The sequence below is a fragment of the Podarcis filfolensis genome (assembly GCF_964270895.1).
Source record: "Podarcis filfolensis genome assembly, chromosome: 14".
Lineage (NCBI taxonomy): Eukaryota > Metazoa > Chordata > Lepidosauria > Squamata > Lacertidae > Podarcis > Podarcis filfolensis.
This window is the reverse complement of record NC_139616.1, coordinates 24,794,063-24,819,913: the sequence shown is the minus strand read 5'-3', so window position 1 is coordinate 24,819,913 and position 25,851 is coordinate 24,794,063. Positions and strand designations below refer to the sequence as shown.

The window sequence follows — 25,851 nt, the reverse complement described above, 5'->3', positions numbered from 1 at the left end:
TGGTAACACTAAACCATGGTTTAGCATTACATCCGAACAAACCATTATGCCTTAATAGCTCTTGAGCAGAGCCAGGTGAGATGGTGAAGTCCTCATTCAAGGCCTGTTCAGTGCCCTGTGGAGGCTCAGCCCAGATGGTTTGGGTTCATTGTTTTTGTGTGTGTGTGTGAAAAATATATTGCCATACGTTATAAAACCCTTAAGGATGCAGACAAGTACAAAAATCTCTGCTGGTAATCTACACAAATCATACCCCTGCTCCCCTTACATTGCAACATAACAAATATATGATTTTCTTCCCTGTTTCCAGCTCTCTGCACAGAAGAATGTGTCCATGGAAGGTGTGTTTCTCCCGACACGTGTCATTGTGAACCTGGATGGGGGGGCCCAGATTGTTCCAGCGGTGAGTAGAAAAAACAGCATTGATTCTCCATAGCCTTTCTACATAGACATCCCAAGAGGACAGTGCCTTATGGCAAATCTTTTGGTTTCATTTGTCTATCCTGAGATGAGAACAATGCAAACGAAGCAGCAAATCTGTTACTGTTTTTATCCTGTTATTTATTTATTTATTTTGGTCAGTTTGTTTTGATAATGTCATGAATGCACTATGACTCATTTGTTGCTCGCTGTCCAAGCATATAAGCATCTTCCGTTGAGGTTGAACTTCTGTAGGGAGGTTATTCCATTTCCCCATTACTGGGCTCTTTCTGCTATATGGGGGGGGGGGAATGTGATTCTTCTCTCCACCCACCCGCCTTGGCACCCAGAGATAAAAGCTGTGGTGGTTGCTGAACGGAACGTGGTTGTGCAAGTGCTGCAGACCCTTTCTGGTTTGACGTCTATGTCATCGTTACTGGTAAGCTTTGCAGAGCTTCCCTCTCCTCCTGGCTTCATGCTATCTTGCTCTTTCCTCCTTCTTTTTAACCGTTGCAAACAAAGCCATGACTTGCACTGGGTCTGGTCCCAGGGCTCAGGTGACCCATGGCAAACATCTGTCCTATGGGACTGCCTCCCACTCCTGATGCCTACTCTGAGTTTTTAATTAGCATTATCTTCCCCACCCTGTCTCCTAGCACTATAGCATCTAATGGCTTCTGGATATCATATTGGATTTGGCCCACACCCCAAAAGCCTTGAAAGTTGAGTCATTCCAGAGCGGTGTGTGTATGTGTATGTAGGACTATGGATGCCACTGATGCTTTCATCCTCAAGGACAATTTCTAGGACCTTAGAGGCAAACCCAAAGTTCATTTTTTTAAATAAATAAATATTATTATTTAGTAATGTTAGCAGGAGTTAGTAGTGGGATCTCTCAGGGCACTTGTGCCCCAGTACCTATTTGAATTTGCCTCGTTTTTGTGCTGGGCCTCCTAAATATACAGGTAGACTCTTGGCCCCTCCCAGTTCAGCCTTTGACCTGCCTGGTGCTCTCTGGATATTTGGGGCCACAGTGCCCCATCAGCTCCAGCCATGATGGCCTTCGTGGGAAGGTTGGCCTAGTCCATTGTCATTTACTGCCAGGGACTTCAACATTGCACAGCCTAACATTTTTTTTGATCCTAGCATATCTGAACTTCTGTGGTCCCCTGGTGTACATTAAGTTTTATGAAACAGCTGAGTATACTTGTTTTATGATTTGTGCGTTTAATTTTTTTTGTTTGTTAGGGCATCATTTTGTTCATGAAGAACATGGTATTTAATTATTTGATTACTAATAAGATGCCCTTATAATGAGGATGATTAACATTGAGGCATAACTAATGTCTTAAGGCATTAATTTCTTTAAAGAGGGTATGCTCTGAATAACATAATAAGCTAAGGAATTTCTTGCTGGGTCAGATGAAGAGCCACCTAGCACAACATGGATAGATAGATGGTGATAGATAGATAGATGATAGATAGATAGATAGATAGATAGATAGATAGATAGATATCTCTACCAGAATTCTAATAACCGGTAGTGTTGAGAATAGGTCCTATTCTATGGATGGATCACTGTCCATCTTCCTCTCCATTTCTAGACTGGCAGTGGCTCCCCAAGGTCTCCCTCTGTCTCTGCAGTTTGAAGTCTCTTTAAGTGGTGACCCCAGGGACTGAACTTGGGGCTTCCTGCATACGAAACAAGTGCTGAGTCACCGCTGAGCTCCATCATCGTGCAGCTCACGTACTGGTTATTGTGTTTTACATAAGAAACTCAAGTCACAGCAAGGTTACGCTCTCCCCTTGTTCTGCTCTACCACTTTAGGAGCCCACTTTCTAAAAAAAAAACAACCACAACATTGTTCTCAGGAAGCTTGTCTATGAAACAAGAGTAAAAGGTGCTTTAGAACCATTCTCTTTAATCTTTAAAGGAACAGTCAAATGGGGCATATAGTTAAGGTTTTTCAAATACATTTTTGGTGCTATAGCTTTGGACGTTTATCTGTTTTGCTCGGGGGAACTGGGGCAGTTAATATCAGCAAAACTCGTTATGGCTTTATCCTCTCGGAAGGATAACTTCTGTGCACCTGCATCCCAACTGACAAAAGAAGGCCAAATTTGTCTGATCTTCTGCTAATTTGGCAAATTACCCCATTTGCTGGCTTGGCAGACTCATTCTAGAACGTGTACTTGAAAGTAAACATCAGAGTTACGCAATATAAGGTGACACATCTATTTCTCCAAATAATGGTAATAATCTTGTTAACTCTGCTGGAACAGATGGGTAAATAATAGAGCTCTGTCCAATAAACATATTGTAGTTAACTGAGTGGGCGGCCTCCCTTCTATTCTTGGTATCGATTGGACATTTCAACAAACATCTGTGGAGATGAAGATGATGATGGAATGGTATTTTGGTTCTTTCTGTTGGAAGGCTGGAACACTCCCTCTTCTGCATCACAGATTTGGGTTTGAAGGATTATGGAAGCACATTGACTAACAAGAAGCATTTTCTCTCCCCTCCCAAGTCCATACGGCTATATGGGTAGCTGAAAGTGTTGGTTAAGGAGGATGGGATTACAGTAGTTGAAGAGTGAGAGTGTAGTTTATGGCTACATCCAGAGAATTCCTAAAGGGTTACACTGATCCTGAGGAAAGAAAGGGATGTGTTTGGGGGAACTCAAAGAGCAGGTGGAACGCCTTGTTTGAACAGGAAGCAAAAGAGGGTGTGCATGAGGAATGGGTTGCCTAATTGCCCAGGCAAGGGATTTCCTAGCACAGGCTCCCAGTGAGTGGCCAGAACTGAGTGTGGATCACACCCAATAGAGACTGCTCTGAAGTGGACAAAAACTAGTTGAACTGGAAGTGCCAGGGATTGAACCTGGGACCTCCTGCGTGCAAAGCAGGTGCTTTACCCCTGAGCCACACCATACCCGCTCTAGGCATGGGCACTCACAGCTGCCAATAAGTGGTGTACGGTTCCACTTAAGGATGTTAAATTCCCTTGTCTTAAGACAGGGGAATCTTTTCCTCAGAAGGCAGGCTGATAAGAGCTAGCAAGTCTGGATGAAATACTGAGTGGCTATTAATAGAAAAGCTTTTTAAAAGCCCTTGGTAAAAATGATTGTGAAATATTGCCCAGAAGTCATATTATTCTGGATTAGTCTTTTTATCATCTTCTTTTCCTCTTTTTTTTGCCCACAGACACAATGCATACTTCTGTAATACGTATGGTTTGGGGGCAAATGGCAGGGTGGGGCAATGGCAGAGCCGTAAAAACTCCAGTTGGTGTAACAAAGACAAGGCATGGATAAGGTTCCAGCCTCTATATAGGTATTTGCACCCTTGTGCAGACATTCTGCATTGTTCCTCTTTACGCTTGTTGTTTATTATTTTATCATTTCTTGAATCTCTATCCCATCCCTCCTTCCCCTTGAAGGAGCTCAGGGTGGTGGTGATGATGGATTGTGATGGTGGCAGCAGTCCCTGTTCCCTCCATGAACCCACAAAGATGTATGTCCACATTTGCATAATCTGCATACTGAAAAATGCAGTCCACACTGAATATCCGTACAGGGCTTTGGACAAATACCATTATGTGAATCACAAAAGGCCACTAATTTGGGAAGGGGATTTCTCTCTTTAAAGTGGAACCCTCTTTACATTAAATATTCCAGCTTTTAAAAATAATTAGGAATATTAAAGCACTGACAATGATGGAGAAGGAAGCATTATTCATAACTTTTATTTCCGCTCACTGGGCAAAGATCCAGCATATTTCATTTGCAAGAGGGTTTTTTTGGAGGCTGTAGGGAGAGGGATGTTAGCCAACTCCTAAATTAACTATTCTCTGGTAGCCTTTGCAAACGTTACCCCAGGATTAGCCTTGATATCTCAGTGTACTCTTTTCATTAAATATAATTACTGCATTTGTTAGTCTTGGAGATTTGGATGTCTTCATAGCCCACTGGTGAATTCTGGAGAACTTGGGTTGTGAGCCTTAGAACAGTTTCCTCCTCCCCAATCTGGTACCAGATGTTTTGGACGATAGCAGGCATTCCCCCACCCCCATCCCCGCAGCACCATCTGTCTAACGCAGATTCTGGCTTCCACAATCTAGGGATGGGGTTAGCTCAGTGGTAGAGCATCTGCTTTGCATCCAGGAGGTTTTGGGTTCAATTCCTGGCATCTCCAGATAGGGCTGGGAATGCCTCCTGCCTGAAACCCTGAAGAGCTGCTGCCTGTCAGAGCCGTGGCCTGTTCTGCCTTGATCCTTCCTGGCAACTTCCTATGTTTCTGTGCCACTCTTCTGAGCTCTTTCCCCATCTGCATCAGAGTTTTTATCCACCCCCCTTCCTTTCTGACTTTCTCCTCTAAACACCAAACTCCAAACATGGCAACATAGAAAGCTGCCTTGTTCTGAACCAGACCATGGGTCTATTGAGCTCAGTATTGTCAACCCTGACAGGCAGCAGCTCTCCAGGGTTTCAGGCAGGGGTATCCCCCAGCCCCACCTGGAGATGCCATTGGGGAGTGCACCTGGCACCTTCTGCATGCAAGCCACTGGGACATTGCCCATCCCTCATAAACTGGTGGTGGTGCCCTCATACCACCAACGTTTGGGGCATGGCCTACTTGTTGAAGACGAACGATCCACAATCCCGTCCTCCAAACTGCTGGTCTCTTGTAGCCCTTATGATGGACCATAAATCTCATTAAAGAGTTTGGTGCTTGTCAAGGTTGAAGTGACTTTTAGAGACAGTTTATCAATAGGGAAAGGGAGTCTGTGCCATATTTGACTCGGCATGGCGTCTTGCCTACATTGTATGCTGGCTGGCAGGCAGCTGCCTGTGCCTCCAGGCCTTGCTTTGATTTCATATCAGAAATCAGTAATATATAGAGGCTTGATTACCATACCAATGAAAAACAGAAGTGGCGAGGTTCATCTGTTTTATATATAACAAAGACAACTGTTGAAATGAATTGTTTCCAAGGTCTTAATAATGTTAAAGGGGAATCATATCTAGCCAGTAAGAAGTTTCCAGCCCTCCCTCTCTCTTTTTTTTAAATGGCTTTTAAGTCTCACCCCCCTCCACCCTGGTGACATTTTAATTCATTCAACCTGAGCTTTGGTTGTTCAGATGCAGAAGAAAAGTGGCAAATGCTCAGTGCAAACCTTTCCTGCTCACCTGCTCGATGATTTCAAAGCAATTAACTTCAAACAGCAGCAGCAGGCTGGTTTGGGGCTTCCTGTGGAGCAGCGCAAAGCCGTTGGGGATATACCTGGCTTTAAGCAGAGGCCCTCGTGGCTATGAGTGGCGGACATCCAGATTGATCAGTGTTCAGTACGACAAGTACATAAGCATGGCATTAGAGTACTCTTCAGCAAATGTCCTTCATACACAAGAGTGGCCTTTGGTATGTGGAAAGCTGCGCTGTCACATTTGAAATGATCCACATCATTTCAGAGGGAGGACATCAGAGGGAGGACATCAGACATGGGCACCAAATACAGCCCTCTGAGACTTTCCCTAGCTAGTCTACAACCCACACCGCCTCTGTTTCACCTTAGTGCTTAAAGCCCTAAAATGATTTAGACCCCAAATATCTGAGAGAGCACTTCCTTCCCTACAGATCCTCCCAAGTGTTAAGATCAGTTGAGGGGGCCCTTTTGACAGTTCCACCCCCCTCAGAAGTTTTGGAGTGGTGATGGCTCTGGAAAGGGTATTCACTGTGGCAGCCCCAACGGTGTGAAATTCCCTCCCCACAGACATCTATCTGCCACCTTCATTATATAGTTCTGTCATGTGCTGAAGATGCTCCTCTTTACTACTACTACAACAACATTTTATTATTTATACCCCACACATCTGGCTGGGTTGCCCCAGCCACTCTGGGCGACTTACATCACATATAAAAACATAATAAAACACGAAACATTAAAAACTTCCTGATACAGGGCTGCCTTCAGATGTCTTCTAAAAGTTGTGTAGTTATTTGTCTCCTTGACATCTGATGGGAGGGCGTTCCACAGGGTGGGCATTGCTACTGAAAAGGCCTTCTGCCTGGTTCCCCACAACTTCACTTCTTGAGGGAATAGTCCCTCAGTGGTGGACCTCAGTGTCCAGGCTGAACGATGGGGGTGGAGACACTCCTTCAGGTTCCTTGAGATATATACTTTTAGGGCTCACCCTATTATTGTGACTGTTACTTCTTTTGAACTGCATTTAATTCTGTATTTTGAAATTGCAGTCACCGGCCCTGGGGCCTTCTAGTGAAGGGTGGGTCATAAATCAACTAAATAACAAAAATAAACACTAGGGGAAATTACATTATTTAAGCTAACTTGAAAAACTGCATAAAAGGCTGTTGTTTGTTTGTTGTTTCAAAATTGGTCTCTTCAGAGTGTTTGTGTGGCTCTAAGCTATACAGTGGCACCTCAGGTTAAGTACTTAATTCGTTCCAGAGGTCCGTTCTTAACCTGAAACTGTTCTTAACCTGAAGCACCACTTTAGCTAATGGGGCCGCCGCACCGCTGGAGCCCGATTTCTGTTCTTATCCTGGAGCAAAGTTCTTAACCTGAAGCACTATTTCTGGGTTAGCAGAGTCTGTAACCTGAAGTGTATGTAACCTGAAGCGTATGTAACCCAAGGTACCACTGTATTCCAGATCAGATTCCACACCTTAAAGGAACATTTCCAAAAAAGCCTTTGGTAGTGCTTAAGGACCACAACTCTGACCTAGACCTAATTTCCTTTTTCATATGTAACTTTTTCATTGAATTTTTGAAGAAACAGTCCATTGTCAAAGCACTGTAATTACCTAGACCTAATTTTGAGATTGCTGGCAACTCTTGACATTGGGGGCACTTCACTGTAAGACATAGTCCTGATATCTGCAGCCTTTTGCAAAAGGGAAAGGGTGATTAAAAAAAAAATCTAAACTCTGAAGGTGATACATGAAAAGCAAAGTAAATTTTCCAGCTGGTTGACCTGTATCCACAGGAAACCACAGGAGGGGCGAGTGCGCTTGTGCTCAAATCCTGCTTGCTGGTTTCCCAGAGGCAACTGTTCAGCCACTGTGAGGACAGGATGCTGGACTAGATGGGCCATTGACCTGGTCCAGCAAGCTCTTTTTATGTTATTATGTTCTTATTCCCCTTGGGCTGCAAACCTAGTTTTCGTACCAAGATCTTTAATTTAGCGATACTCTCGCTTGTTGTTGCTGTGGGAGGAAGAGGAGGAGAAAGCACCCACAATAATTTTTCATCTGAGAGAGGGGGAGGCTAGAGAGTGTGTACAAAGAATTATAGTACCAGCCACGGTGACAGGTTGGTCAGTAATCTGCACAGATAGTGTAGTTTTCATCACACTTCTCAGGACAAACTGTCATTAGAAGAGGAACCTATTTCATCTTTATCTCTGTCAAGAAAGAAAATAGCCAAGGTCATAACAGGCAAGTGTAATGTCTCAGCAAGATTCCTTTGAAGGTATATTCCTTGAGCAGCTGGGTGCTTGAACACTTGGAGATTTTCATGAATGAGAAGCACAGCTGGAAGATGGTTTTACAGAAGGCCGCATGTGGCTTGTTCCTACACACATGTATTTTCCATGCGGGGGGGGGGGGAGTTAACATATGGCACAGATCTTGGTCACTTAGAACCAACCTGAAACATTTGCTCGATCATTTGCTCTAGCCTTATCCCAGGCATAGGCAAACTCAGCCCTCCAGATGTTTTGGGACTACAACTCCCATCATCCCTAGCTAACAGGACCAGTGGTCAGGGATGATGGGAGTTGTAGTCACAAAACATCTGGAGGGCTGAGTTTGCCTATGCCTGCCTTATCCAGTCTGGAAATGATAGGCTAATAGAACATTTGAATGGGAGGTTTTCATACACCTCTAATTTAGGGCTCAGTATATTTTAGAGGATGGGGGCATAAGGTGGAGTCATGTGCAGCTATTCTTACTCCTCACTGAATAAAGTTTTATGTTCATTGATTAGAAGCATTTGCTTGAGGTTGTGCTGTTTACTCCCCCAGAAGCTATGATCTGAGTCAAAGATGATTTGGCTCATCAAACTCTTGACAGGTAACAGAGGCCTTTGGAATGGGTTTGAGGAACACAGCAAGTCAGATTCATCAAGTTCTGGTCCATCAAGTTCTGTATTCTCTGCACTGACTGGTAGCAACATTCCAGGGTTTCTAACAAGAGTCCTATTTGGAGGTGTCATGGATTGAACTTGTAGTTGTATGCTTGAAAAACAGTCTTCCCCAACCTGGATACCTCCAGATCTTTAGGACTGCAGCTCTCAATGATCTTTTTAGTGTAGAAAAATGGCGAGAAAGAGGTAACACTTCGGAATATCAGTTTCTGGAAATGGTGGGAAATGCCCAGGTCCTGCTTGCAAGTTTCCTCACCTGTTTGGTGACTGTGAGAACAGGATGCTAGACTAGATGGGCCATTGGCTTGATCCAGCAAGCTTTTCTTGTGTTCTTATCTCCTCTGCCACACTGCAGTGATCTATCCACTGCCAAGATAGTGAAAAAGAAAAAGAGAGCAAGAGGCAAGCAGCAGGCCAGATAGAAAGCCAACATTAATTGTTGTTGTTGTTGTTGTTAGTGTTATTCATTAGTTTTCTTACGCATCCTTCACCATAAGGTCTCAGGGTTGTAACAAAACAAAGAAACAAACCAACCCACAAGCAGTTGCAATTTAATACAAAGTAAAACCATCAATATGCCAATCCTATATCTAAACCTGGGGCCGTGGTTTGTTTCACTCAAACCATGGTCAGTAAGCCAAGAACAAACCTTGGCTATCAGGTTTGGGCACAATGCCAAGCCAGGGATTGTGGTTTGTTTCTCCCATGCTTTGGCAAGGAGGAGCAAAGCAGCCCAGATGAGCATGTTGATGGTAAACAAAGTATGGGGAACCTTTAGCTCTCTGGTTGTTGATGCACGTCATTTTCCATCCTTCCCAGCCATTGGCCATGCTTGCTGGGACTGTTGGGAGTTGCAGTTCAGCAACATCTGGAGGCTCAGAGGTTCCCCACACCTGCAGCAAGCCTTCCCCTTTAGTTTACTATGGCAGTATTTTTGCAATGGAAGATTGGTTACATCTTCGTTGTTGTCAAATGCAGCATCATTTTTTTTGAAAGCTGCAAGTGGTTTTAAGATATGAATATGTGTGTAAAGCGTGGAGTGGGTGAGACTTGCATGCAAACAGCCTCCTGCATTAAAAGCAATCTGTCAGAAAACTGCCGGGTTTTACTGGTTTGATTGTGATGTCTTGTTTTCCAGCAGAGAAATCTGCTCCTCACCTGGTCCAATCATGTCCATTTATGGGTGAGCACCTTTTATCTCCTCTGTGTGAGAAGGGGCATACACAGAAATAAAGATGATTAGGTTTGTGGCATTTATGAGGCAGGCAGAGCAGCTGAAAGGAAGAGAAGAGCAATTTGGGGGCAGGTTGGGGATTTTCAGAGTGACTTTCATTAACAGCAGGCAACATGTGAAATGCTGTGTGATGTGGTGAATGCGTTCTTAGACTAAGGCAGCACTTCCCCAGCTTGCTGCCTTCCAGATGCTTGGAACTACAACTCCCATGAACCCTAGTCCACATGTCATGTGGGCTAGGGTTGATGGGGGCTGTAGTTCAAAGATTGGGCACCAGATTGGGGTAGATGGGTTCAAATCTTGCTAAGCCAGGAAGCTTGCCTTTCTCAGTCTCTTCAACTGCATGTGATAGTGAGGATTACAGTTAATTTTTTTAATCACTACCTAAACCACAGACTGAAGGCAATTCATACGTACGTAAGATAATTAAAAACAATGAATATGTTTAAAACAAGACAGGAGGGGGAAAAATCTCTTTACAATAAGCCTTCAACTTACCAGAGGGTTTGGTTCCCATGAACTGCATGCAGATAAAGAAAGAAATGTATAGTAAGCTAAGAAGGTTGCTTTAAAAAGGTGTAAAAAGGTCAGTGTAAAAAAACAACAACAAGCAGTTAACAGCAAATGGTGGCTGCATTGCTTAGTCTTCCTCTTCTGAGTTTGATGTTGCTTCAGGAAATGAAATCACAAAAAGGGGTGCGGGGGTAGGGTTGACCGGTAGCCAGATGAAGATGATGAGCTTGGTCGTGGTTCAACTTCAGAGGTGTTGCTTCTTAAGAAACATGGTGATTGGCAACTGCCGCTGTTGCCTCTTGAGCTCATCACACATTTCTTTGTAGGGTCTCAAAGTGTCTGTAATCCCATGGGTGATTTTTCAGGCTGCGTTCCATGGAGGGATCATATCATTCACGTGCTTAATTGCACAGAAGATTTTTGCAGGTTCCAGCTTGCTGCCTCATGCTCAGCATCAACAACACCATCTTCACCCTTGGTGTCTGTGCATGATTTCACCGGTTTCTCAAGCTCTTCATCAGTCAGTGTTTGTGCATAGCCCTCGATGGACTATCCCACTTCTTCCTGGAGAAGGTAAACAAAGCCATCACCACCCACTTAACTTGCCGTGTGCACAATGTCTCCCACTTCATTGTCCACCCTGGGAAATCAAGTGAAATTGTGCACATGTTCCTTCCGTAAGTTCTCCCTGCGTTCATTCAGTGTTGCAGATTTGATTAGATCCATTGCTTGCTTGATGTAAGTGATACAATGGGCAATGTTGAAGGACTTCCAACATGCCATGAGATATAGACCAGCAGTCATTATATTAAGGATTCATGAGAAGGTGGACTTTGTGTGATTGCCTTGAAGCAGTGAGTCCAGAGGGAGGTTGTGTTGGGGGTGGGCTTACTGTAGTTGTTTTCAGAAAGTGCAGGTAATGGGCATCTGTCAGATCTTGACAGGGATGTTACTCAGCAGAACAGGGCCAGCCACACTAAAAGCCCTGCTCCGAGTTACTGTGTAGTGGGCTTCTGATATCTCCTTTTGCATGCACACACACCCAGAGCCTAATCTCCTACAGAGATTTGCAGGGATAAAAAATGAATGCATTTTTCCGTAGAGGTATTGGTATCTCATACTTACTTGTTTCATTAATTGCATTATAAGCAAACAAACAAAACTTCCGCTAAATTTGCCTGGGATACATCCCTTCCCATTTGGGGGGGGGCCTGCACCTTATTTAGCTCTCGCCATTCCTGTCCTATTTAATCGCATTCCTGAGTACTGTTCAGAAAACTAGGACCCAGAGCCGTACCCTCTTGAAAACGGATGGCTAGCTTCATGGCAGAGAGAGGGGGGCAGGGTGCTGACTCTGCAGTTATCAATGAAATTCAGAGCATTGTGATGGTTCAGCTTTTCACTTGCAAGTTTTGTATAGGGCACAACCAGGTTAAACCTGTTTGACTTCAAATATGGCTGAGAGTGCACCCAACTTTGGAAATAAAGACCAATCAATTAAGAGAAGTTTGCTGGTGCTGGGGCCCCTTAAATCCAGGAAATGGAGAGGCTCCCTCCAGCAGGTAGGCAAATAGATTCCTTTCCTTTCCCTTCTCCTCTGGCCACTCTCATCTACCTTTTAAAAAGTGTTGTTGTTTTTTTTAATTCCACAAATGATCTCCAGCTGCTGCCAAGCTGCCTATTAATCACAACAAACCCAGCAGATTGTGTTTATCCTTCATTCTCCAAGGGGTGTTGAGGACATGCGTGTTGGCCGTGTGAGTCCATCCATGTTTTTAAAGGTCCCAGGGTGTTCAAGACAGCCTGAGCAAGGGCAGTCTGTGTCTAGCAGCAGGAAAACATAATAGGAAAACATATATAAACACTTACATAAATAAACAAAGAGGAATCCCATCATAAAATATTGTATGCCTTTTGAAAGCAAATTATGAATTTTGTCAGACTAGATGAATTCATATATCAATGACGGAGACTTTATCTGGGTTAATGAAAATGTGATTTACTGTTCTACAATTCATTTCATGATCATTGGCTGGATTCTGCCCCACATTCTGATTTTTCAGGGTGATCTCTTCTCTTCCACCCTTGTCCCAAATGGATAGGGTGACAGTGCACCCTACTTTATAGGGGATGTCTCTCTGTCAAAGCTCAGTTTTTTTATTCAGAATTCATGGTGAAAATATATATGTTTTCACATGTGAGGCCCTTCATTTAGAGCTATCAGGATTGCCCTGAAAGTTTTATTTTAGATAATGGAGTTTCTAAAGGGAAAGAGGGGCTAGGGTGGGGAAAATCTACTATATAGCACTTCTGAATGTCCAACTTTTCAGACGTTGACTCCTCACCGTATTCTTCTAAGACTGCAAGGTTGCCTGAGAGCAAGCTCTATTGACCTCAGTGGGACTCAGAATTAAGTGTGCATAGGAATAAACTGTAAATCAGAGATGCCTAACCTTTTTGGCCCAAGTACCACATTCACCCATGACTATCTATTTGAAGGCTGCATGGCAGCAGTTGGTGTGGCTGTCCCACACTCCTTCATGCAAGCACACACAGAGCCCCTCAGCAAATGTGTACAATCTGAGAGGTGGGGTTATTGCTTCCTCTCCACTCATCAAACGGTTAATCCAATGTCCAGGTTCACCCTAGTGCTGTGCCTACTTTCTTCTCTTTTCATTTTGTCATTGCTGCCCAAACTGGTAGGGTCTTGGGCCTTGCCCGAAAAGTTTACTGGGCAGTCAGATTTGGTTCCCAAGCTTGGAGGTAAGCCTCCCCTGCTGTAGATCACTCTGAGCATTTGCTCATGATAGACCCTCCTGCCAGCAGTAATGCAACCGCTGCATTTCTTAGCAGGCTAAATGATGCTGCAAACAACTCTCGCAGTCTCAGAATGTTTGCTCTCTTCCTCTGAAGTGCTTAAATTGCTAGTCTGAGCTGGGAGCCCCATCAAAGAGAAATATCCAGCCCTAACCTGTGCAATTCTTTTCTTCACTCCTCCGGATTTTTTGGGGTCTGCAAACCATCAGTCATGGTTCCGACTGAGCGAACGCTTTCAATTCTAACACTGCACATTGCTAGCCTGAGCTGTGGGGGAGCTGAATCCCAGAACAACAAAACTCCCCCTCTCCAAGCTAGACTCAGCCTGCCATGCATCCCTCTGGTCTGGAATTCCTGCTAGCTTCAATGAGCAACGATGAGGTGACTTGACCCTATGATCCCTACATGCCTAATCCAGTCAAGAGCGGAAATTGCCCCAGAAACCATGCCTGTCTACTGCTCACATGATCCCTCACTTGGATGATTGTGGGGGTGAAGCCCCCAATTTACCAACAGTAGCTACTTCTATTCCACGAATAAACCTCTTTTTTTAAAAAAAAAAAGGTGTTGATTTATTTTTGCAAATATGCAGAGATTTCATTTGCTTAATTCAGTTTACAGAATTTGGATTTTTTTTTTTTACCCAGCTGTGCCTTGTTTTGGACTGTGATTTTAAAGGTTACACTTGAAAGCGAATAATTAATTGAAAGGGTTCGTTTAAAGGAAAGCTTCTGAAGTTCCTACACTGATCATCCTCCCCCCCCCACCCCTTTACTGAATTTTACCTGCTGGAGGCTTACTCATTCATCACCCAGCATTAGGCATTTTGAACAGATGGCTTCTTGGAAAATGTGAAGGCTGATGGGGGGCTCTTTTGAGTTCATCCACATCTGGGCCTCTAAATCCAGCAGTTAGCAATGTTCTTTTCTAGTGCAACAAGGTCGTCACAAAGTAGGTTTGTGTCACCTTGCTATACGGTTGAAGGTGTAAATGTTTGCATTAGTGACTGGTACCCTTTGGGACTGGTGAGGCAGAAGACAGGGAGCCCAACAGTAGGTGGAGACAGAGCCAATGGCAAGTAGAACCATCTCATTCTAGTTCTGTCCTCATGCACCTCCCTGCAGCGTTCTGCAAGTGCAACACTGAGACCGAGGAAGAGAAGGAAGCTGGCAGCCCGTGCCACCCCCTAAACTGATTGTAAGACAGGAGAACATAAGAAGAGCCTGCTGGATCAGGCCAATGGCCCATCTAGTCCAACACTGTGTTTCCACAATGGTTAACTAGATGTCTGTGGGAATCCAGCAAGCAGGATCCGACCGCACCTCTGTGCAGGATCCAACCTCACCTCTGTGGCTTCCAGCGACTGGTATTCATAGAAGCATAGGATTGTAGAGTTGGAAAGGACCCCAAGAGCCATCTAGTCCAACCCTCTGCAATGCAGGGATCCTGCCCACAGTCTGGGTGGGCTTGAACCACCAACCTTCTGGTTAACAGTCAATATTCAGAAGCATTTCTCCCTCTGATTGTGGAGGCAGAGCATCATGGCTAGTAGCAATCAACAGCCCTCTCCTCCATGAATTTGTCCAGTCCTGCTTTAAAGCCATTCGGGTTGGTAGGCATTAATATTTCCTGTGGGGAGAGTTCCATAGTTTAACTATAAGCTGTATGAAGAAGTCATTTCTTTTATCATTCCTGAATCAGCACCCATTCTGCTTCCTTGGATGTCCATGAGTTCTGGAGTTATGAGAGAGGGAGCAAAACTTGTTTCTCTACCCACTTCACATAATTTTATAAACTTCTATCAGAGGGGTCAGCAAACTTTTTCAGCAGGTGGCCGGTCCACTGTCCCTCAGACCTTGTGGGGAGGCCGGACTATATTTCTTTTTGGGGGGAGGGGGAAAGAACAAATTCCTATGTCCCACAAATAACCCAGAGATGCATTTTAAATAAAAGCACACATTCTACTCATGTAAAAACATGCTGATTCCCGGACCATCCACGGTCCAGATTTAGAAGGCGATTGGGCCGGATCCGGGCCCCCGGCCTTAGTTTGCCTACCCATGTTCTATCACTTCACTTCTTACTTGCCTTTTCGCTAAACTAAACAAGTCCCAAATGCTGCAGACTTAGTCTTTCAAGCCCCAAAGTCTTGGAAACAGACGATCAGGGGAACAGCTGCAGAGGTCAGAGAGACGAGCAGAGAGGCCTCCAGGAACACAGCACATCACTTCTGGGAGAGCAAGGGGGGAATGGGCAGACGCTTGAGCTATCAGCAGGAAGCAGGTGTTGCAGCTTTCTCTTGGAAGGTGCAGAAAAGTAGAAAGAGGCAGCGAGGCAAGAGTAGAAAGGAGAAACGACAGAGCTATCAGTGGTTGGCAAGAAGACAAGTTGTGTCCCCTGACTTTTTAAAAGACTTCAGAAAAAGAGAAGAAAATCCCTTATGTGCAAGGCAAAACACCTCAGACCTCACACGGGGGAAAGGAGCTGGAATGCCTTTTTATCATCCAAACCATTTAACGTTGAAGTGAGGAACGGGCCTCATGATTGTAAACTGGTGGTAATAATCTGACAGTGGAAGGGAGATAGAGATGAGTGTTACCTCTCAAGAGGCATTCATCTGCACGCTGCCCCCCCACCTCCAACCAGCCTGCGAAGGTATCCGCTAAAGTGTTTATGAAGGGTGTAAAGATCTATTTTATCGGCATTGTCGGTGCTAGAGGCTCAATAAACATTGTTTAATGTTTAAACACAATCTACTGGAAGCGATTTTGTGTTAGCTGCCGAAACGGCTGCTTTCTGCTGTGGAAAATGTATGAAGGTGGGGGGGAGGGGAAGAAGGGGGGAGAGAGTAATGCCACCTTTCTGCATTGCACCTTTTTCTGGTTCATTTCAGACAAAGTATCAGAAACTGAGCCCTCCGAGGAAATTGGTCCCGGCCTTGTGAAACCAAGGACCCTGTTCTTGTATTGGGATGGATGACTCTTGTCAATTTCAGTTTCTCTCAGTTTCCCAGTTTCCCAGCCTGAAATTCAGTTCACCCCATTTTCACTTCAGTTCGTAATTAAAAAAAAAAGTTATCACAAACGTTCCTCAGTATTTTATTGTGCCTTCTCCTAATACGCACAGTTCGCATGTAATGCTTCCTTTTGCAAGGAACTTTTTCCTAACAGAATGCATTATTATGTGTTGTTTTTAAAAATATAAATGCACTTTATTTTTTGACACATATTTTGAGTAGATAACTACATCACAGAATTTGGAGAAACGTGAATGTCAAAAGATACCTTCACTTCAGTTTGTGTATTTTGTTAGGCATGGGCAAATTAGGCAGCTTCTCATTCAGATGTGAGCCAAGTTAAATCACTCCTCTGTCCCTCTTCAAGTGTTAACGCTTCCTGGATGTTTTTTGGTAGTTGCATGTCTTTTTCTGCAGTGCCTGAGTGGGAGCGCTTTCATGCTACTTTCCCGCAGAGTCTGATTGCTTGCTTTGTAGACAAGAAATTGATGGTTTGCTAGGCGCAGCAAAATATCAAAAACTTTGGAGGTGGTGGAACGGAAAACAGCTGGAAGAGTGGTGAGGGAAATGTTAAAGAGCATGTGGAAAGTCTCTGTCTGAGTGTAGCGCAGCCCTCATGGGAATTCAGAAACAAAGTCTGATCCTATTGAGCTATATCACGCACATGACCTCGTGAGCAGGGAGTGAGGGAGAGATTCATTCAGTTCCCTTTAAATGCAAACTTAACAAATTTGCACTCCCCAAGCAGTGCATAAAGCAAAATACAAAACTCCTTTCTGTTTTGCAGCTCTCTGATCGAAGAAGGCATACAGATGCCTGCGCTAGTGAAAAGCACACACAAAAAGGTGTATATTAATAAATGTAATGTGCAAAAGTTCATTTTATTAGGAAAAAATGCTTGCAAAATGAATATATTAGGCAAACCTGTCTGCAAAAATAAAATCATATAATGGATGTGAAAATATGTATGAACTTTCATGCCACCTTAAAAAAACCACAAACGTCACAAATGCATATGAAATTGGAGTTAACTGAACTTACAGAAATATATCCATCCTTCATGCCCCAGGAGTCTTCTAATATTTTCTGGTGTGACACAATCATGTATGTAATTTCTGCAATGGTGTAAATTAGATTTATGTCAGTACAAGATGCTAAGGGGGGAAGAGCAAGAAAGAAATGCAACCTTTTGTGGAAAGACAGGGTGTAAATTTAAATAATAAACAGTGCTTTTCTGCAAGAGGGGTGGGCACCTAGCCAATTTCAGCCCTTTGCTACATATCCACATCCCCAGTTGTAGGAACTGCATCCATTGGAGCAGAGAGGGGTAGGGAGGCAGCCTGTGTGACTCTTGCATAAAAATGAGAACTCAGTATATACCCACAAAACCATTCAGTGTAGTGCCAAGCCACAAATGCTGGTGAGCCTTCCTGGCAACTGACTGTGGGTGTCCCATTGTCAGGTACCTGTTCCATTTGCATTAGAAAATTGCTATACACAGTAGGAGTTGTGCCTCTGCAATGGAAGATAGAACTTGCACAGAGCACATCCTTCAGGTTTTGCTTTGATGTCACCCTAATAGTTGTCCAGTGGAGTTTGTTTTGTCTGCCTCCCTCCTGCTGTAACGGGCAACTACATTCACGAACTTCTTAATCTGAAGAAGTGAAAATTGAAAGTCAACAGAAGCTTTGATGTTTCTCAAGATACAGCCTTTGAAAGCAATTGCACATGGAGCAAAAGGAACCTTTTAGCGTGTTATCTGTGTCCCCATCCTGAATTTTGTGATGAGCGAGCATGTGCAGTGGTAGAATGTAATTGCTTTTAAAGCAGGGGAACAGGCTTGGCCTTAGTCACTGCAAGTGTTTGTTTTTGCCGTAATTAGGTAAATTCATCACTCTGTTAGCTTTTTAATTCGGAGCATGGGATGCTTACTGCCTCTTGTAGCTTTACAGCTGGGCTCTGGTCTGATGCCAGACCCTACAGGTAAAGCGGCATGTCTCATGACCATGGACAGCTCCAAGTGAGCAACTTGCTCCATGAAAGGAGCAGACTGGGACCTTTTATGCCTCTGTCTCCCATCTACCTCCTCCAGGCTCCATCCAGTTGTAGAGATTGTCAGCTCCTTGATGGACCAACCCCCTGGCCTGAAGACAAACACTCCTTCTCTTTTCCACAGCCTCCCTACAGGTGTGCTTCTAACATAGCTGAACTGATGATGTTTTGCTGGGAGCCATCTGCTTCTTCAGGCTCAGGGGACGGTGTCCGTGAGGGTCCAGGTTCTGATCCTATAGGTCCCTGGCAGTCTTGGAAGTTCTTCTATGAGTTGTTGTCAACTGCCTCAGGTGTGGTGGTCTTCATATTTTCCTCAGTCAGCTTTCAGCCCTGACTCAGATCCAGCTTCCTTTCTGGTGCTCCTGCAGCCTCTGATTCCCAGCCCTACCTGAAGATTCCTTTGGGGATTGAACCTGAGACCTTCTGCTTGCTCTGCTATGGCCTTTCCCCAGGAGGTGAAGATATCCATGCCAGTAGGAGGTGGAGCCAACCACACAACATGCATTTGGATGTCACTCTGTGATCCCTGATGTTTCCTTACCATAGCCCTTGTATGGATTCATTAGACCGTCAGTTTTTGAAAGCCAGCTTGGAGGCTCTTTGGTCCTGAGATCACAGGCAAAGAGGATAAAGGCTGCTTGGATTCACTTTGTGTGTTGGAGTGACTGTCCTGGCAACCATGCCTGCACCGATTAACCAGACGCCTTTTCTTTAATTGAAATCATTAAAATGCCATTAGTGGAATTAGTGTTCTCTCTCTTGGCTTTACGATACTGAGCACTTGAAAGTAGCTTCTGCTGGTGAAGCAGTTTGCAGGAAAACTTAAGTTGTACGTAGAAGGGTAAGTGTGGGGTGGAGTTCAAAGTGCTCCAAGTCCCCCATCTTGCAACATTTGGAGTTTATCTGGGATTTGGGTTGTGGTGTAGCCTTCCAGGTTTCACCAAGTTGTTGCAAGAACTGGAACATACCAGCATGAAAATGGCAGGTCTCTTCACATGCTAGCTTTTCCTAAATGGAAAAGTTACTGTACACTATATCAGTGAACTTACGTGACTCCTCTATGAGGAAAGGGTCACCTTTTGGGACTTTCTAGTTTAGAGAAAGGTGAGTGAGGGGCAGCATGACAGAAGTTTATAAAGTTATGCACAGCATGAAGAAAGTAGGTAGAGGAAAGTTTTATCCTCTCATAAGACTAGAACTAATGGACATCCCACGATGCTGAATGTTGGAAGGTTCTGGACACCTTGAAGAAATGTACTTTTCCCATAGTTAAACTATGGAACTTGTTCCCCCAGGAGGCAGTGGTGGCTTAAAAAAAGGATTAGTCAGAATCATGGAGAATGCTACCCATGGCTACTAGCCATGATGGCTATTCTCTGCCTCCATGGTGGCAGGCAGTAATGCTTCTGGATGCTGGAAACCATGGGGGTGGAGAGTGCTTCTGTGCTTGGGTCCTTCTTGTGCATTTCCCTTTGGGGCATCTGGTTGGCCACTGTGAAAACAGGATGCTGGATCCTTTGGCCTGATCCAAGATGGGCGTCTTATGTTCTTAACTAAAGGTGGTGCATTGTACCTTTGCAACATGGAATGGGTAGCTGGCTACCCTGAGCTGAATAAGGGGGACTAAGTCAGTGCCTGAGCTTGGTTTCGTTGGGAACTCCTTCCTGCCAAGTGAGATGATTGGTCCACCTAGCTCAGTAATGTCTGCACTGACTGGCAGTGGCTCTCCGGGATTTCAGGCAAGGATCTTTCGCATCTGTTACTGGAGCTGCCGTGGATCAAAGCTGGGGCCTTGTGCATGAGAATCATGTGCTGCACCCCTTTCTCAATTCTGCCACAATTACTTGTGTGTTTCAGAGCTGAGAACTATTTGCATATCCTAGAAACTAATACAAATTATCTGCAAAAAAGAGAGAACATAATAATCCCTAACCAGCCAATGGCCCCCTGGATTATACACATGCAGTTCCTCCAGAATGGGTCTGCTTGGGGTTCTTGCTGTGGCCACCATGTTTTAAGGCAATAGGAAAGAAGTCCAAAATCACAGCATAAACAGAGCAAGCATAATTTAACATGGTTGGCCTTCACAAGCAGTGGGTGTTGGATTGAGGGTGGAATTTGACATTCTGTTTGGACATCTTTCTGTTAGTACAAGTATCTCAACTTGCCTAGTGGAATGATCTCCCCCTTTCTCCTCCCGTGGGCTGTTCTGGGGGTTTCCCTTACCTTCTAGAATCAATGTGGGGAGGGGGGGGAGCCCCATTGTTCTAGCAGGAGTCCTTGTTCTGGCTTCTGCCAATGGAATGGGTTAGTTGAACCCGGTCCTGAGTTTCAAAAAGTAGACAGAGAATCTTTGCTGTTGGGTGTATTTAAAATATGCTAGGATTCTTGAACAGGGATTAATATTGTTATTAAGCTGGGTTGGTCTAGCACCTTGACAACCTTCTGAATCACCCTTGATCAGGATTTCTTGATTAGGGATAGTTTAAGAAGCATTAATGCTGCTATTAAGCTGGGTTGGTGGGTTGGTCTGGCACCTTGACAACCTTCTGAATCCCCCTTGAGGCTCTCGTCCTCCTGATGGTTAAGAAAGCAAATGGCAACTGGAAGGGGAGCCCTTTGAAGTCTTACTGTACGCCTTTGCTCACATTACTCTTAAGTACTGCCTGGGGGGGAAAAAAATCAGCCCAAAGGGTTGTCTTTCAATTAAGCTCATTAAATGTAGCTTGAGCAAAGGGAATTATGCAAATATCCTTTTAAGCTTGTAGAAAATTGAATTATTTTGGGTTCTGGCATTATTTTTATTCCCCCTCCTTTTGTCGAGCAATTAATATTTAACTCCTTTGAAATAAAACTGACACACAATATGGCCTTTACAATATAGGCTTAAAATACCTACCTATTCTTTTATATACTGTGGTTATAAAGCATCGACATGGTGATATTGAGTGGCAGTTTAATTTTGCTTTTTATTAATTCAGATCCCGAGTTGGGTTTAATAACTCTCTTTATTTCATTCCATTTAATTTTCTTTCTATTTGTGCAAGCGAACTTTAAAAAGCGGGGGCATAAAAAAAGGAGGATGGCTTTTTAAATAGGCCTCGTTCTCCGTCCCTCATAAACATTTTGTGGGCTACCTAGAAATGTACCTCAACTTTAATTCTCTTAGTTACAAGCAATTTGCAACTTGAGTCATAATCTTCCTAACCTTTGCGATGCTGCCATGTCCTTCAGGTAATGGAGAAGGTTAGAGTAACACATTAGTAGTCTCTTACTGAGCTCCGGCTGTACCTGTGATCTAATGATATTTAACTCTCCACCTAATATGAGCTTACGAGTGATTACAAGCTGTCCTTTGGGATGTGGCTGTGGGAGAATTTCCAAATAAGTTGCAAAACAGCGATGAATTAACTTGTAGGCCTGTCAAAACCAATTATCTCCCTTGACAACTCAACTCCGCTTCCCCCCCACCCACTGGGTGTTTTTGCTGCGATGAAACTTAACAACAACAAAAAACACACACGGTGCATGGAGGCTCCATAAGCGCCCCCTCCCCCCACCCATTTTGGTTTTTGTAGAGGATGGACATTTCACATCTACGAGGTTCCCATCCATCGTCAAGTCTAATCAAATGGCATGCTTCTGACAGACCTCTGGGTCATATATTCTGTATTGATTTATGGGTGCTGCATCTAGCTCTTATAATTAAAGGCCGCTTTTAATTAAGCCTTTGGGGCTAGAGGATGAGCAATGGCAGAACAATCACCCACACCCCTTTATGTTTTATCAGAGAGTGTATTTTGGATCAGTGGAGCCTATTTGATACTTCTAGGCCAACTTTTTTAAAGTGTTGTTCAGAAACCAGTCTGGTTCGTTGAGTATGATGTACAGTCTATCTGTTCTTTTGGAAGATAGGAATCTATCACTTGGACCACTATTGTCCACACTGACTCACAGTAACTCTCAGGGGTTGTCAATGGAGGGTCATTCCCAACCAGGGGTTGAACCAGGGGCCATATGCATGCAGAGCAAATGTTCTGGCACTGAGCTACGGCTTCCACCCCACCCCACCCCACCCCACCCATCTATTCTGGTACGCAGGCTGAGACCCTACCTGCCCACAGACAGTCTCGCCAGAGTGGTGCATGCTCTAGTTATTTCTCGCTTGGACTACTGCAATATGCTCTATGTGGGGCTACCTTTGAAGGTGACCCAGAAACTACAACTAATCCAGAATGCGGCAGCTAGACTGGTGACTGGGAGCAGCCACCAAGACCATATAACACCGGTCTTGAAAGACCTACGCTGGCTCCCAGTACGTTTCGGAGCACAATTCAAAGTGTTGGTGCTGGCCTTTAAAGCCCTAAACGGCCTTGGTCCAGTATACCTGAAGGAGCGTCTTCACCTCCATCATTCTGCCCGGACACTGAGGTCCAGCGCCGAGGACCTTCTGGCGGTTCCCTTGCTACGAGAAGCCACGTTACAGGGAACCAGGCAGAGGGCCTTCTCGGTAGTGGCTCCTGCCCTATGGAACACCCTCCCACCAGATGTCAAAGAGAAAAATAACTACCAAACTTTTAGAAGACATCTGAAGGCAGCCCTGTTTAGGGAAGCTTTTAATGTTTAATAGGTTATTGTATTTTAGTGTTCTGTTGGAAGCCGCCCAGAGTGGCTGGGGAAACCCAGCCAGATGGGCGGGGTATAAATAATAAAATATTATTATTATTATTATTATTATTATTATTATTATTATTATTGCCTCTTTTCCTTCCACAACAATTTCAAGACTAGTTTAGTGCCTTTTAGCAATCTCATTATGCTCATTCTATAGCCTTCAACCTCCTCTTAAAACCCGGGAGCAACCTATCGCCCAAGCTTAACATGGGACACGTTTCTAATTTTGCAGCATTATATGCCAGTCAGGATGAGTGAGCTTGCATCTGCCTCAGCATCATATGGGCTGTGCTTGCTGGTTTCTGATGAGCGTTGCAGTCCAAAATATATGGAGGGAAGGTTGGGGAAGGTTGGTTAAGAATCATGAGAGCCTTTCAAGCATTGTCCTCCATGGTGTTGGCTGACCCAAATTGTCTCTGGGTCAGGAAGGCCACATTCACACCATATATTTAAAGCACTGTGATACCACTTTGAACTGCCATGGCTTCCACCTGAAGAGTCCTGGGAGTTGTAGTTTATTAAGGGTGCAGAAATGAATTTAGGAGACCCCCCCCCATTTCAGCCCTCCAGAGTTCCTTGAGAAGAGGGATCGATTGTCAAACCACTCTGGGAATTTTAACCGAGGACAAGTGGTGTTGTGAAAGTGAGCCCGTGGCAAATCCTCAGTCTGTTTGCTGAAACTCTGTGCTTTGCAGAGAAGATGGAACATTTTCCTCTTCTCTTCAAAATGCAAACAAGATTTGTTTCTCTCCCTCATCCCCCTCTACTTTCCTTCTTTCTCAAGATAGACAAACATAAATACAGCCAGCACAAAGTTACCTGGCAGCAATTTTTCTGTGCCTTATATTCTAAATATCTACTTGCGCATGACATTTACTGAGGAAAAACATTTGCAAATTACCTGTTTGATTAACACCCCCGTCTTCTACAGTTTCGAAAGGGTAAGGTAATTGAATGCTGAGTTGAGTTTAAAAACATGAACTTTTATGTGAGCGGCAGTCCCAGACTGCAAATTGCCCTGCCTTTTCTGTTTTGAGTGCCCCATATGTCAGGGTGCTGAATATGTTTGCACTTTGCAGCAGGATCACTCTGCCTTTAGATGGATTGATACGAATGGGGTCTTGGTTGCCGCTGCTGGAGCACAGCAGTAAGTAGAATCACGAGAACTGAAATGCTGAAACAGAATCCTAATATTTGTAATGTGAAGCAGGACATGAGGCCACAAGTCCTGGCCAGAACTTCCATCTAAACCCTGCATGCGTTCCAGAAGATAAACAATATCCAATGTAGCACCAAGTTAAACTCACTTGGCAGTATACTTCTTCTGCTGGCAAAATGCTTTGCACCAGTGGAACGTTGATGCGCAAGAAAATGCATAAGCAGGTTGCTGGTGACTTTGTTGCACAATAGATTTTGCAGTCTGATGTGCATTGAGTTTCTCTTAGTGCAGCTGGTGCATTGGATTCCTCTGTTGTGCAACATTAGAACTCACCTGTCCACTAGTGTAAGAGCCCTTGCACTAGCAGACAGAAGATGCTGGGTATACAGCCCTCTGTTCAGAATCCACTTTAGTGCAACAGGGCTTCTATGGCAGACATTATTATTGGTAAGGTAAAGGAAAAGGAACCCCTGACCATTAGGTCCAGTTGCGGACGACTCTGGGGTTGCGGTGCTCATCTTGCTTTACTTGCCGAGGGAGCCGGCGTACAGCTTCCGGGTCATGTGGCCAGCATGACTAAGCCGCTTCTGGTGAACTAGAGCAGCCAAGGAAACGCCATTTACCTTCCCGCTGAAGTGGTACCTATTTATCTACTTTCACTTTGATGTGCTTTCGAACTGCTAGGTTAGCAGGAGCAGGGACTGAGCAATGGGAGCTCATCCCGTCATGGGGATTCGAACTTTCTATATTTTGCAGCAGCTGCAACTAACAGACTGTCTTCAAGGCCAGCCCTGAGTAGAGTGAGTGCACTGCAGTAGTCCAGGCAGGAGGTCACCTGTGGATGGGCAACTGATGCCAGGCCTTACCCTTGGGATTGCAGTCTAGGGTTGCCATACATCTGGGATTTCCCAGACATATCTGGAATGCTGCAGATGGCAGCAGTGTCCGGGCGAAAATCGGTTTTAAAAAGTCCAGGAAAATCTGGATGTATGGCATCCCATGTTGGCAGTGTTATTTTTGCTGATTTTCCATAAAAATAGCTCAAAAATGGCGATTTTGCCCAAAGAGCTCAACAACTTTGGCCAAAAAGTTTGGCGAACAGATTTTCACTGTTTGAAATATGGCAGTCCTAGCAGTGACAGGTTGGAACCTAGGCGTTCTTTGGCAGAGGAAGGTTTTCCTCAGGGTAGGAAGTCTGAAAATGCTTACATTAAAAAATAATAATAAAAGAAATGGAGGTCAGGATGATATGCAAGAGGGCCTTAAAAACATGGTTACAAGTAAAGGCTGAAAAAGAGAAGGCACATTTAATATAAAAAAGAAAGTTTTAAGAGGTAAGGAAATTGTGCATTGTTTACTCGAGGTCTGTCAACAATTTAGCTGTGATGAGTGAGAGTATCTATCAAGGTGATCAGGTTGGGAATGGTTAAAAAAAGAAGGGGGGAGATTTCATTCTTCTTTTCTGGCAGTTGGTATTCTAGAAATGACTAACATAGATACATGCAAGCCAGATTTATGTCCACAGTAAGGGTAACAGTAATCTTAAATATTAGAATAAACCTTCCTAGTTGGAATTGCAGGTAGGGCCCAGATATCAAAAAGAGAGCATGCAGATCTTCTTCACTCAGTTTTCAGAGTAAGATTGGATTAAAATGTCAGAGGCATTTTAGGTGTAATGGATGTCTGTTCAGACTAGAAGATGTTTGGAGTTAACTTCAGGTTCTACGATTTTCTAGCTTTGAAGGAGAGCCATAGAGCATGTCGCTGCAAATGATTAATGTGGCCCATGTCTTAATATT

The 25,851-nt window shown here is 44.2% G+C and overlaps 2 protein-coding genes and 1 long non-coding RNA gene across 9 annotated transcripts in view; 2 read left to right on the top strand and 1 right to left on the bottom strand.

Moving 5' to 3' along the window:
- The window catches only part of LOC310749660 (tigger transposable element-derived protein 1-like), a 462,962-nt gene that overhangs the window by 168,133 nt on the left and 268,978 nt on the right, over positions 1 to 25,851 (bottom strand). The gene's annotated exons all lie outside the window — the stretch shown is intronic.
- The window catches only part of MEGF11 (multiple EGF like domains 11), a 331,350-nt gene that overhangs the window by 110,946 nt on the left and 194,553 nt on the right, over positions 1 to 25,851 (top strand). For all 7 annotated transcript variants that reach the window (XM_083586294.1, XM_083586295.1, XM_083586293.1 and 4 more), the window contains exon 6: positions 311 to 403. In XM_083586294.1, the coding sequence (XP_083442420.1) occupies positions 311 to 403 (93 nt within the window). The remainder of the gene's footprint in view (positions 1 to 310; positions 404 to 25,851) is intronic.
- Positions 1 to 25,851, top strand: part of LOC310749843 — a 313,237-nt gene that overhangs the window by 92,833 nt on the left and 194,553 nt on the right. The gene's annotated exons all lie outside the window — the stretch shown is intronic.